This window comes from Globicephala melas, chromosome 6 (genome assembly GCF_963455315.2).
Source record: "Globicephala melas chromosome 6, mGloMel1.2, whole genome shotgun sequence".
Classification (NCBI taxonomy): Eukaryota; Metazoa; Chordata; class Mammalia; order Artiodactyla; family Delphinidae; genus Globicephala; species Globicephala melas.
Genome location: NC_083319.1, coordinates 20,939,276 through 20,952,644, shown reverse-complemented (window position 1 = coordinate 20,952,644; position 13,369 = coordinate 20,939,276). Strand labels below are relative to the sequence as shown.

Sequence of the window (13,369 nt, the reverse complement as noted above, 5' to 3'; positions counted from 1 at the left end):
AAAAGCAGTTAAATTTCATTAATGCCATGAATTTGTCCACTATTACAAATTGTTTCCTGCAACCCGAAGAAGCTACTTTTCTTCTCTTTATCTCATGTTTAAATTTGAACATACATTGAACATATGTAGTAAAGGAGCGATTCTGCAGAATGAGTTAGGTTTCTGATAATGTATAACTGATTCACTTTGCTGTACAGCAGAAACTAACACAACATTGTAAAGCAACTATACTCCAATAAAAATTAGTTTAAAAAAAAAGAGTTAGGTTTCTGAAACCCTACGTGCAAATCCCTTTTGCCACAGTCTCCAGAGGTGATCCCTATTAGTACAGTTACTTCTCTTTCCATCTGTATATTATAAAAAATAATTATGAGTAAAGAGGCTAGGAGAGCATGTATTCACTGGCTGAAATCCCACATAGACAATTTATCAAGAATCAAGATTTGGGGACTTCCCTGGTGGTCCAGTGGTTAGGACTCCGTGCTTGCACTGCAGGGGGCACAGGTTCGATCCCTGGTCGGGCAACTAAGATCCTGCATGCCGTGCGGCTTGGCCAAAAAAAAAAAAGGACAAGATAAAACATCATGAAGATTTTGTTTTCAAATCAAGATTTTGTATTTTTAATTATTATATGTAATTCTTTTTCTTAAAAGAATCTTCTGCTGACTCAACTTTTCCCGGAAAAATGGGCCATTTCCACCACGTGGGGATGATCATGGGGATGAGCAGTGGGGACGACAACAGTACCATGGCACCTTCTCACCATCACCCGACCTCTTCAGCCTCCCACTCCCACGGTCACATGATGATGATGATGGTAAGTGCCACAGGAGAGGCAGCCCAGGCCCTTTCCCACCCACATGGGGAATAGAAATAATCGAACTTTAGGACTGGAAGATGATTATCTTTAAAGATCAATTTACCAATGAGAAAAAACTAAGGTCGACCTAGAGAAGTCAAGTGATTTGACCAAGATTATATGGCAGGTTAGTTTCAGAGCCACACCAGAACCAAGATTTCTATGGTTCTTTCTTCAGTATTCCTTTCTGTCAAAAATGACCTTTTTCTGGATTAAGTTCTGGTCTTTTACACTTTGTGTAGAAAAGAGAAAAAGACAAAAGTTGACGGTGGGGACAAAGGAGAATACATGTGGAGAAGTGCCTGTGGTTAATACTGTACTATAATGAGGGAGAAAGCCTCCCACTTCAGTGAATGCCTCTTATTACCCAGAACTGCTACTTTTAAATGTTCTAAGCTTCTTGACCTGAAATTCTCACGTAGAAGCTTCAGTTGTTTCTAATTGACACGTTTTGGTTTCCTGGCAGCCTATGACCTTCTACTTTGGCTTTAAAAATGTGGAACTATTGTTCTCTGGTTTGGTGATCAATACAGCTGGAGGTGAGTAAGCCATCAGGTTTTGTTTGAAGGTGACACTCACATGAGAGACAGTGACAGAGAATCTGGAAACCCAACACCTCTTCCTGCCATAATTACTGAGTCATTATGGTTATGATCGTAACCATCTTGCTTCCTATTTCCTGCCTGGAAGGTAAGGATACACGGTGCTTATTTTGGTCCTACAGTAAACCTCCCTTAAATAGCATGTGTATGTTTTAGAATTTCTGAAACATAATTTAGATACCAGGTAGGAGTCTTTTGCAGACCATTTCCTTTCATCTTTTTCCAGAGTGTTTCCTTGTTTGATAAATTATTGCTCTTGGATATAAGACTATAGTCGAAGCTCAAATGACATAAAAAGCATTATATATATACATACCACAAAATAACCCTAGCTTAAAAACTATTAATCAAGTACAATCCTTCCAGTTTACAGATAAACTAAACTTCAAATAGTGAAATGATTAGTCCTAAATCCCATAAAGTTAGTATGTCAGAGCTAGGACAGGGACCTAGGGCTTCTATTCCTGCCTAATCCAGTTCTCTTTCTAGCTTACCAAACTGGTATACATCATTCCTGACTCCTTGGCCCATCTTAGGGGCAGTCCTAGTTTTGGAGTACCTAATCACCCAGTTTTTGTGTGTCTATAATGTTGAGTTGGTGTGCCTTAAATTCAAATTGCACAAGTTCAGTAGTCAGGTGGACCACTTTAGGTACAAGATAAATCTTTGGACCCGCAAAATCAATTTGTTTAGGGAAGAAGGGAAGCATTTAATTCAGGTAGTATGTTAAATCAGTTTTGACTACATTCATATTGGTACCAGTGCTTCACAGTGTGAAAGACTTAGATTGAAACGCCCATTCAAGAAATTGTCAGCACTTTAAAATAAGTTGTTTTATTCCTCTTTTGCATATTCTACATTGTGTGTTTCAGTGTGACAAGCTAATTTAATGACATCAAGCAGCCAGACCAAAAGGTTATTGTTGTTCATTTTTTTTGTATCTTAATCAGAAAATGAGTATGATCTGCAGTGGAGGCAGTAGTCCTCACTGACACCATCTTAGTTCTTCTCTTCCATCTGTATGATTGAAGAGGTAACAATATAACATACTCTGAAATTAAGAGTAGAGAGTAGCAGTTTTTCAAAATTACCTGGCAGTCCAGTGGTTAGGACTCGGTGCTTTCACTGCCATGGGCCCAGTTTCAATCCCTAGTTGGGGAACTAAGACCCCACAAGCCATGTGGCATAACCCCCCCCCCCGCCAAAAAAAAAAGTGTAGCAGTTTTTCTGTGTTGTCCTTCTAGCTTGGAGAGCACACCAGCTAATGATTTTGCATGTTTGACATTACCGCCATCTTTTCCCTCCCTACTTAGAAATGGCTGGAGCTTTTGTGGCAGTGTTTTTACTAGCCATGTTCTACGAAGGACTCAAGATAGCCCGAGAGGGCCTCCTGCGCAAGTCACAAGTCAGCATTCGGTACAATTCCATGCCTGTCCCAGGACCAAATGGAACCATCCTTATGGAGACCCACAAAACTGTTGGGTAAGAATATTGAACAGATCCAGATGGAAGTTCTGGAGAGCTGAATCAGCTAAATAGGAAAGCAGCTATTTTATTAGCAACAGCCCTCTTCTTGAGTTAATGATTCTATATGACCTTGATCAAAACTGTTTTTGGAGGCTTGGGGTTGTGGGTCATTAGCAGGCCAAAAGAGGAATGATAGGAACCCTTCTGCTAATATGAACATTTATTCCAAATTTTAAGTATTGGTCACTTTAGAAGAAGGAAAAGAATCCATATTTTAACATATTAGCCAAAATAATAGTAAAGTTAAGAAATTTCAGGTCAGGGTATAGAAGAATGGCAGAATCCAATTCATTCCTTTCTATAAAAAGTTGTGCCTGCCCAGCTCTAGTCTCATTTTGTTACAATGTAAGACTGTATTAATGTCTGTATTCCACCTAAGCAAGTATATGGCTGACTATTGGTTTTTCCCACAGATTGGCAAATGCTTAAGGTTTAGTTATAATAGAAATGTAGGTCTTAAAGCTAAACTGGAATTCAAGGAATCCTATAGACCAATGTCCTGCTCTCAAGTAAGCACAATATTATTTATTCCAATTGTACCAGTGATTGGGCTTATTGAGGGCCAAGCATTGTGACTTAACTAAGGTGAGAGAACGAGTAAGTGACAAAGGGGATAAACAGCCAGGTCTCCTGATCCCTAATTAAAAACTTTCTACTGTACCACCCAACCCTCAACTCTATTTCCAATTTTTTTTTTTGGCTGCGTTGGGTCTTCGTTGCTCCATGCTGGCTTTCTCTAGTTGCGGCGAGCAGGGGCTACTCTTTGTTGCGGTGCGCGGCCTTCTCATTGCAGTGGCTTCTCTTGTTGTGGAGCACGGGCTCTAGGTGCACGGCTTTCAGTAGCTACAGCACGTGGGCTCAGGAGCTGTGGCGCGCCTGCTCTAGGGTGCTCGGGCTCCAGTAGTTGTGGCGTGCAGGCTCAGTAGTTACGGCGCATGGGCTTCGTTGCTCCACGGCATGTGGGATCTTCCTGGACCAGGGCTCGAACCCGTGTCCCCTACACTGGCAGGCGGATTCTTAACCACTGCGCCACCAGGGAAGTCCTCTATTTCCAATTTTTTAGAGTATGAACTCTGCAAAGGTGGAAGGCCTGAGAAAGTTCAGGCAAATAAGTATGGGAGGATGTGGGTCATCCCTTTCAGTATCCAAGGTGGAGGTAAGTCAGCTTACTCCTCCTTCCTCTCCCCTCCTCCTGAAGAGCATTCCTCCTGCTGCCATATAATCATATCTGGCCGATGCTTATTAACCTCACAACCCTATCATGTTTCATTTCCAAGGACAATAAACAACCTGCAGAGACACAAGTACCCGTGAGTTGCCAGGGTGGCTGTGAGAGAGTCCAGCTCAAGCTGAGCTCGTGACTACAACTGTTGCCCCTTTCTCCTGATCTGCATGCAGAGCTGCCTGAACACGCCTGGGGCCCTGACTGTTGTGTCCCTGTTTACTCTCCAGGCAACAGATGCTGAGCTTTCCTCACCTTCTGCAAACAGTGCTGCACATCATCCAGGTGGTCATCAGCTACTTCCTCATGCTCATCTTCATGACCTACAACGGGTACCTCTGCATTGCTGTAGCGGCAGGGGCTGGCATGGGGTACTTTCTCTTCAGCTGGAAGAAGGCAGTGGTAGTGGACATCACAGAACATTGCCATTAACGTCTAACGCTATGGTGTGGCCTTATCGATTGCAGTGGAAAGCAGTTCAAGACTGGAAGACAGGATTCCAATCTCCTCTTCTTACTCCTTATCTCCTTACACACACGCACGCACACATGCACACACGCCTGCTCAACAGAGGTTTAGCTTACAGTCTCTGAGCTAAAGTGGTAATCTCCCTGCCTTTTTTCCCTAATGAGCTGAGTTTCCCATTTCTCTTGAGGTGAAGCCACCCATGAGATGTCCTCTCTTCCCCCGTTATCTTAGATCCAAATTATATGTTCTTATCTAATCCAGGTAGCTTTCTATTCGATGGCTTGATCACCTGCTTCCTTTTTTAGTCTTCTGTTCTTATTTTTTAACAGTTTGTGAATTTGGTGGGTTTTTCCTGGGTCAGTGATGGAAATGGATTAACTTTAGCCAGGATTGATGGCAGGTGAGGAAAAGTCTTGCCCAGCTAAGCCCAGAACCCAAACTTAACATTTAAAAATACGTTCTAGTCTTTGGACTCAATGAATGGGAGACAGATTATGCCTTTCCCTAGGTGTGAAGTGTTGCACTGAAATCTCTGTAGGGGGCAGAGAGGTGGTTTGAGACTGTATAAATACAGGCCCAGACCTTGCAGGAGTGTGCATTCTTGGGGGGCTGACTCATCAACTTGTGTTCCCACTTAACATTTTGATTAGAATGAACTTGTCAATCAAAAAAAAAAGATGACAATCAATTTGAGAAAATAGATATTTTAAAATGAAACCATTGACATTTTACTTTGACTTGGTACCTTCGTATGTCACAACTGAAGTAAGCGTTTAAATAATTTTCTCCCATTATTGTTTTCATGTGTCTGCCTCTAAACCAGTGGTTTTCAAACTTCAGCATGCATCAGAATCACCTGGAGAGCTTGTTAAAGCCCTGATTGCTGGGCCTCGACCAGAGCCCCCAAATTAGTATTTTTAACAAGCTCCCAGGTGATGTGCCTACTGATGATCAGGGGACCACACTTTGAGCATCTCTGCTTTAAACTGAGGGAGTATCACCTGGTGGGTGAGCTACCTGGTACTGGGCACAGGAATTTGACTTGCTATCAGTTGGTGGTGTTTCTGGGCTTAACTCATGTACTAAATGCTGCTGGTCAATACTTAATCATTCCACAAACATTTATTCAGCCCCAACTGTGTTTTTGTGCCCAGGCACACAAGCACAAAGGGCTGTAGCCAAAGTAACTTTTATTAGCATGTGTGAAATCACTAGTCCTTATTCTTAAAGATCTGTAATTTCTTGGAAATGGCTTGAAGGTTGAGAATCTTTGATCTGCAATGTAAATGAGCCAGTCATGGGCTGGAGGGGCAAAAGCCCAGCCCTCTCTTTGGAGAGGCCTAGGGTGTGGTCGGCTGATGGGCATCCACGCCCACACCAGGCAGAGCCTCACTCTCTGCATGACCATCTTTGTTACTCTCGGGGGGACTTAATTAGATCACAAGTGGCCAAAAATACTTTCCTCAGTAAGAATCACATTGGATTTTTATTCTGTTGTTAGTCTACACCGCAGTCTTGTTCCCAGTCCAACCTACCTCTGTAAAGTGACTCTTCCTGTGCTGGTCTATTAAATCCTGCCCTCCTTGGTGCTAGACTCCAGTTGTGCCTCAGGGCAGGAGAGACAAAACACAGCTATCCTGTTGGCCTCTTGTGGTTTTGAAGTTTGTACTTTCTCTGTTGGTGCCAGTTAAATATTGGAGGGCGAGAAATGTGTACTTCCGTGGCTTTGAACCAAGAGAGGGTTATGAGCTTACTGGATCGAGCTTAAAATCTAAGAACCAACATTTAGAGTTTTATGTTTTTCTCTCATTCCAACCCCTTGTAGTGCTGATACTTAGCATAAGTAAAGGGAATGACAGGTACTGATAAAAATCCAACATTAAGGTACAAATAGCCTGTTATTGCCTCAGAAGCCAAGGAATAATAAAACCCTGAGAAATCAATGTTTAGTAGTGATCCGGGTACTCTCTAGAAATCTTGACATGATCTGTTATAAAATACCCTTTCAGGAACAGGACCTTATCAGTAAGGTAAGAAAAATCAAGGCCAGTTTAGACAAAATGCTGTGAATTTCAAACTCTCGGGAGAGAAACATCAGTTTGGGATAAGTCTTCAGGTATCCAAGATAGAGTCTCATGAAAAACCTGAATTGTAGTGATCTTGAGCTAGGTTGCCAAAGGAAGAAACTAGCGAGGAAAAAAAAAAAGTAAAGCTTAAATTCTATCTTTCTTGAGCTCTTGGATCGTGATAATATAATGATCTTGTTGACTTTCATTTCTGTAACCCTGTTCATTTAGAATTTAGTGCCTGACTTCTTTGTTCCTTTTGAATCCAAATTTCTCTTCCTCCTGTTCACAACTATTAGAAGCTGTATCCCCATATCTTTGGCCCCTTATTCTGCTCTCCTTTTCCGTTTCTTTCAGTTTTTTATCCCATGTGTCTGGTTTATTAAATCTCCCTCACCCTCCTGATGCAGTGGATAATGCTGTGCAGTAGATGTGGATATAGATACCAACCAGAAGTTGTAAAACTTGATAGAGACCCTAAGCACACTTTGAGGAGCAACTGTCCCACTGGAATTTCTATAAGGCTGAGTAAGGGGCTACCTGGTACCATCCACGAAGTTACAGCATCTTAGGTGCCGTCTCCAATCTATGCTGGAAGAACACTCAGCCCCACACTGCCCACAAGCAGAGTCCTCTCTGTCCACCAGGGAATTAGAGATGAAGGTTTCTTCACTACTTCTATGGTAGGGTTGTCTGGAATTCCCTTTTAGGCTGTGGGGTACTGGTTTTGGGTTCTAGCCACAAGGGTTCCTTGTAGAAGCTGGAAAGGGAGTTAGCAGGGAGTACACTTTCATGTCATTTAATGTTGATCCTGCCCTCTCCAGCTGCTTCCTTCAGAAGATACACCTAAAGATACAGAGTCCGCATCTCATATATGCCTTAATCATTGGGTCTACAATTAATGTTGACTGTTTTAGATTGTAAGCTCCTGGAGGGCAGTATTGCTGTAGTAGGAATGTTTTAACAGTGTCATGTGCAAAAGAACAAATAAATATTTTGATTTTGTGATTCTATGCATGTCTTCTCCCCAGAGTGATATCAGAGTAAGTGGTCTCATCATTGTTCACATGGAGTCTGGTCATTATCATCGGTTTTTCAGATGTCCATCTTTTAGGTGGCGTGATCCCTTTATGTTTTCATCTCACTCTCCTCCTACTCTCCTACTCTACATGACAAGCCTTGAACATGCCAGAAGATCTACATGACCTTTTGCACAGGAGACAGGGTCTTCATGAAGCTGCAGTATCTCAGTATACCAAGGATTCCTGAATTTAAAAGCGAACTTGTCATATAATCGCTTCCCTGTGTTTATGCTGTCAGGTGAGAGGCTAGGAGTTGGCCCTGCCTGTCTGCTTTCTGCCAGAATGGTGGTGTTTTGTGCCTTTCCTGTTGGCCCCCAGATGGGCATCTTGCCATTCAGCACCACTCCTAGACTGTAGTGTGATGAACATGGGCTTTGGAGTCAGGTACACCTGGCTTTGACTCGTAGCTCCACCACTTCCTAGAAGTGTGACCTTAGGCAAGTTATTTTAATAATCCCTAAGCCTTAGTTTTCTCATTTATAAAAAGGCAATAATAGTACCTATTTGAATTAATCTCCTGATTATTGTCACGCCAGCTTTCAGGAAAATGAAAGGTACGTGCTTCTGGCTGCAGCTGGTATCTCTTCACAAGCACTTGACCATCTTCTTGGGTTTGGGCAACCCAGAAATGAACACTAGGACCTAAGAAATAAAGAATCGATACATGTGATTTCAGTGGTGTCAAAAAGATTTACAGGGAATTCCCTGGTGGTCCAGTAGTTAGTACTCTGCATTTCCACTGCAGGGGGCACGGGTTCGATCCCTGGTTGGGGAACTAAGATCCCACGTGCCGCGTGGCACGGCCAAAAAAATAAAAAGATTTATAGCTGCTCAGATTTATTACTAATCTGGTAATTGCCTCATTCTTTATAAATAAAATAGCATGGATATTTCCTGATAACTGAAACAGCAACCTCTCACTCTACCCCGAGGGAGTGAGACCTACTAGTGGGAGACCAGGAAAGCAGTGTAGCAAGGAGGTTTAGAAGCGCAGGTTCAAAAATCATTCTGCCCAGGTTCAAATCTCAGCTCTATCCCCTAACAGCTGAGAATTAGTTTTGCCTTTATAAAATTAGGTTAAAGTACTCACCTTGTAAGAGTTAAAGATTAAATGAGATAATCTAAAAGAAAATAAAAAATAAATGAGATAATCTGCATAAAGCACTTGGTACAGTGTCTTCCACCCAGATTCCTCTTGAGTATTGGTATCAGGAGGCACCATGTTTTCATGCTTCTGTGCCTGTTCATGCTGGGAAGTCACAGTGACATGTTGAAGCAGTCTTGTTTGATCCTTTTCTTTTTTTCTTTTGCCCTTCCAGACTGAATTTTGTAGGATTCAAAATAATCAAACTCAATTTCCTTATCTGGAACCCATTCTTGCTGTGTTTTCAAGATTAAGATAAATGAATGGGAGATCCCAGATAAAACTGGAAGAACAGAGGTTTTGTAAGAATGGTTGGAGGAAGAAGGGAAACTATACATCCTCCTCTATTCCTGCCTCTCTCCCACATTCTTACTTCCCAGACTTAAGCTGCCCCAGAAAGGCTGGGTAAAATCCTGCTAACAGGTCTTTTTGGAACTGATGATTCCAGAGGTTCTTGCTACCACAGTTAGCAGTTCCCAGCAGTTGAATTAAACAGTGAAAACAATAAGACATGATTCTAAATTAGCCTCTGAGCTGCCTGGCAGATTGGCTTGTCAGAAAAACTTAGGCGATTTGGGAAAGGAAGGAAAACTGGAATGACGGTAATACTGATACTCCACTGCCTGTCCTCCCAAAATTACACCCAAACTGGTTACAAAGCCATTCTGTAAAGATACTGGAAATCCACAACTTGATCGAGCTTATACAAAATCATGAGAATCTAATCTCCACAAGGGCAGGGATCTTTGATTTGTTCACTGATGTTACCAAGTGCCTAGAATGGTACCTGGCACTCTCAATAAATACTTGTTGAATAAACGAGTTAAAAATCAGTGACAGGGATCAACTGGAAGTGTTCTGTTTAGGGTCTTTTAATAAAGATGGGAAAAATGTAGCAATTTAACGGTGCTATTATACTTCATTAAGGATGTCGCACACTTTTCCAAAAATATATTTATTTTTAAAAACAAAAATCAGACAAGTTTTATCGAGTCAGATTTTCCAGAGACAAACCAGAGCTTGAATTTCAGCTTTCCAAGTGAAAGTTAAGCATCAGCAATCTCATGCAGAAGTATCTCTCTCTGCAGGATGTAAAATATTCGGCTTGACTGCAAGCACTCAATTCTCTAAATCTTGTTTGTATTTCTGCCATCATTTTACTCCATTCCAGGGCTCTGGCACACAAGATAATCCACCTCTAAAATTCAAAACTTCCAAATTGAGATGAACGATTGTTGGGCTTGGGTTGGGGTTTATAACCAATTCGATCATTAATCATCTGTTCCCTGCCCTTGGGGTCACTGCCGAGCCCAATGGCACCTTCTCCATCACTGCCTCCTACAACATCCACATCTTCCTTTTGTTTCTTACGGGTCTGAAAGTATAAAAGTTTTAGTATTAAGGCAATATTCTATTCATTAACAAACATTTATTTAGCATCTACCATGTATTAGGCACAGGGTAAAGGATAGGGTTTGGGTCTACAGAACAATAAACTGAAATCCTAGGTTTAGATGGTTAGGGGCACAAGGGGGATACACGGATATAGCGATAAAAGATGTAACCCCTACCCTCCAGGATGTCACAGTCTAACAGGGAAACAGGTAAATAGACCATTACAACACAGGGTGATCAGGGCTATGACAGAAGGAAGTCCATACAAGAGATGGAAAAATAAAGCAACCAGTAAAACAATAACCACCAGAAATTAACAGCTCAGCTGACACCATGAGATTAAATGTAACGCAGGAAAAGAAGGTTTTGTGCTATCTTATCATGAGGCCTGATTTGGGAAATTCATTTTGTTTTCAGATAAAAGGTTTGGCTCTTAAGCCACAAGTAACTGCAGAATTCACAAAGTCTGTGTCTCAGTTTGATCATTTTCAAAGAGAAAAACTAACACCCCACAACTACCACTACCTGAGAGTTCCTTACCAGAAGAACAGCTCCACTAAACTAATCTCTGGAATCACTGCTATTCTTCACCACTTACTGCTGAACTGTGAGCATTTAAATGCCAGTGTCAAAGCATTATAGTGAATAAGTGAGGTATTACTTTTTATATATATACAAACATAATGACCTTCCTGAGTTACTCTCTAGGCTACATTACCCAATAAATAACATTAGAAAGTTCTCCCCAAACACCTTTGTGAAAACAAGTTCTAAAAGGCACAGGATGATATCGTTTCATCTTATAAGCCATGAGAAAGTCAGAATATCCAAGTAGAATGAAATCATTTAAAAGGCTTCCCACTATGAACAACTGCTGACTGTTTCAAAATCCAGAGTCAGGGCTTCCCTGGTGGCTCAGCAGTTAAGAATCCGCCTGCCAATGCAGGGGACACAGGTTCAAGCCCTGGTCCGGGAAGATCCCACATGCCACGGAGCAACTAAGCCCATGCGCCACAACTACTGAGCCTGCGCTCTAGAGCCCGTGAGCCACAACTACTGAGCCCACGTGCCACAACTACTGAAGCCCATGCGCCCAGAGCCCATGCTCCGCAACAAGAGAAGCCATGACAATGAGAAGCCCGTGCACGCAAGAAAGAGGAGCCCCCGCTTGCCGCAGCTAGAGAAAGCCCGTGCGCAGCAACGAAGACCAACGCAGCCAAAAAAAAAAACCAGAGTCATCAAAATGTAATCAAACTAATTTCAGTAACAAATAAAATACCAGTTTTCTACTGTTTTTATTTTAGTGCAGGGCAAAAACTATCCCTCTCTCCTAAGTTGCTCTAAAATGGGTGAAACCCATTGGATAACTGCCTTTAGTAGAAAGACTAAAAACAACAAAAATACCTAGGAATAAACGTATACCAAGAAATAAATTTAAGAAGGTGAAAAGACCTGTACACTTAAAACTATGAGATATTGTTGAAAGAAACTGAAGAAGATACAAAAGAATGAAAAGGTATTCCATGCTCATGGATAGGAAGAATTAACAGTTAAAATGTCTATAACTACCTAAAGCAATCTACAGATTTAATGCAATCTCCATCAAAATCCCAACAACATTTTTCACAGAAATAGAACAAAAATTCCTAAAATTTGTATGGGACCACAGAAAACCCCGAGTAGCCAAAGCAATCTTGGAAAAAAAAAACCAAAGCTGGAGGTATCACACTCCCTGATTTCAAATTCTACTACAAAGCCACAGTAATCAAAACAGCACAGTATTAGCAGAAAAAGAGACACACAGATCAATGGAACAGAACTAAGAGCCCAGAAATAAACCCTCACACATATGGATAATAGATTTATGACAAAGTAGCAAAGAACATACAATGGAGAAAGGACAGTCTCTTCAATAAATGCTGTTGAGAAAACTGAACAGCCACATGCAAAACAATGAAGCTAGACCGCTATCTTACACCATACACAAAAATTAACTCAAAATGGATTAAAGACTTGAATGTAAGACCTGAAACCATAAAACTCCTAGAAGAAAACATAGGCAGTATGCTATTTGACATTGGTCTTAGCAGTATCTTTCTGAGTATGTCTCCTCAGGCAAGGGAAACAAAAGCAAAAATAAACAAATGGGACTATATCAAACTAAAAAGCTTCTGCTCAGCAAAGGAAACCATCAACAAAATGAAAAGACAGCCTATCAAATGGGAAAAGATATTTGCAAACAATTTATCTGATAAGGGCTAATACCCAAAATATATAAAGAACTCATACAACTCAACAGCAAAAAAACAGACAACCCAAGAATCTGAATAACCATTTTTCCAAAGAAGACATACAGATGGACAACAGGCATATGAAAAGATGTTCAACATCACTAATTATCAGGGAAATGCAAATCAAAACCACAATGAAATATCACCTCATGCCCATTAGAATGGCTATTATCAAAAAGACAAGAAATAATGAGTGTTGGAGAGGATATGGAGAAAAGGAAATCTTCACACACTGTTGGTGAGAATGTAAACTGGTGCAGCCACTGTGGAAAATTGTATGGAGGTTTCTCAAAAAATAAAGAGTAGAACTACCATATAATCCAGCAATTCCACTCCTGGGTATATATCCAAAGAAAACACTAATTCAAAAGGGTAAGTGCACCACCATGTTTATCGCAGCATTATTTACAATAGCCAACATATGGAAACGTAAGTGTCCCTTGACAGATGAATGGATAAAGAAAATGTGGTGTTTAGGGCTTCCCTGGTGGTGCAGTGGTTGAGAGTCCGCCTGCCGAGGCAGGGGACACGGGTTCGTGCCCCGGTCTGGGAGGATCCCACATGCCGTGGAGTGGCTGTGCCCGTGAGCCATGGCCGCTGAGGCTGTGCATCCGGAGCCTGTGCTCCGCAACGGGAGAGGCCACAACAGTGAGAGGCCCGCGTACCGCAAAAAAAAAAAAGAAAATGTGGTGTATATATATATACACACACAC

At 41.5% G+C, this 13,369-nt stretch overlaps 2 protein-coding genes across 10 annotated transcripts in view; one reads left to right on the top strand and one right to left on the bottom strand.

Annotated features, from left to right (window-relative positions):
- SLC31A1 (solute carrier family 31 member 1) overlaps positions 1-7,757 on the top strand; it is a 29,252-nt gene extending 21,495 nt beyond the window's left edge. For both annotated transcript variants that reach the window (XM_030858971.2, XM_060300596.1), the window contains 4 exons: positions 654-817; positions 1,326-1,398; positions 2,775-2,943; positions 4,441-7,757. In XM_030858971.2, the coding sequence (XP_030714831.1) occupies positions 686-817; positions 1,326-1,398; positions 2,775-2,943; positions 4,441-4,642 (576 nt within the window). In that variant the 5' untranslated portion in view covers positions 654-685 and the 3' untranslated portion in view covers positions 4,643-7,757. The remainder of the gene's footprint in view (positions 1-653; positions 818-1,325; positions 1,399-2,774; positions 2,944-4,440) is intronic.
- The window catches only part of CDC26 (cell division cycle 26), a 36,775-nt gene that overhangs the window by 18,401 nt on the left and 5,005 nt on the right, over positions 1-13,369 (bottom strand). For 6 of the 8 annotated variants that reach the window (XR_011377524.1, XR_011377522.1, XR_011377523.1 and 3 more), the window contains exons 5-6: positions 8,917-8,947; positions 8,327-8,468 (exon numbers count right to left, since the gene is read on the bottom strand). Coding sequence is in view for 1 of the 8 variants with exons in the window: in XM_030858974.3 (XP_030714834.1) it covers positions 10,169-10,345 (177 nt within the window). In the remaining 7 variants the exon portion in view is untranslated. Of the gene's footprint in view, positions 1-2,262; positions 4,279-8,326; positions 8,469-8,916; positions 8,948-8,982; positions 10,346-13,369 lie in introns of those variants that run through there. The other 2 variants (XR_011377527.1, XM_030858974.3) reach the window with 2 other exon arrangements.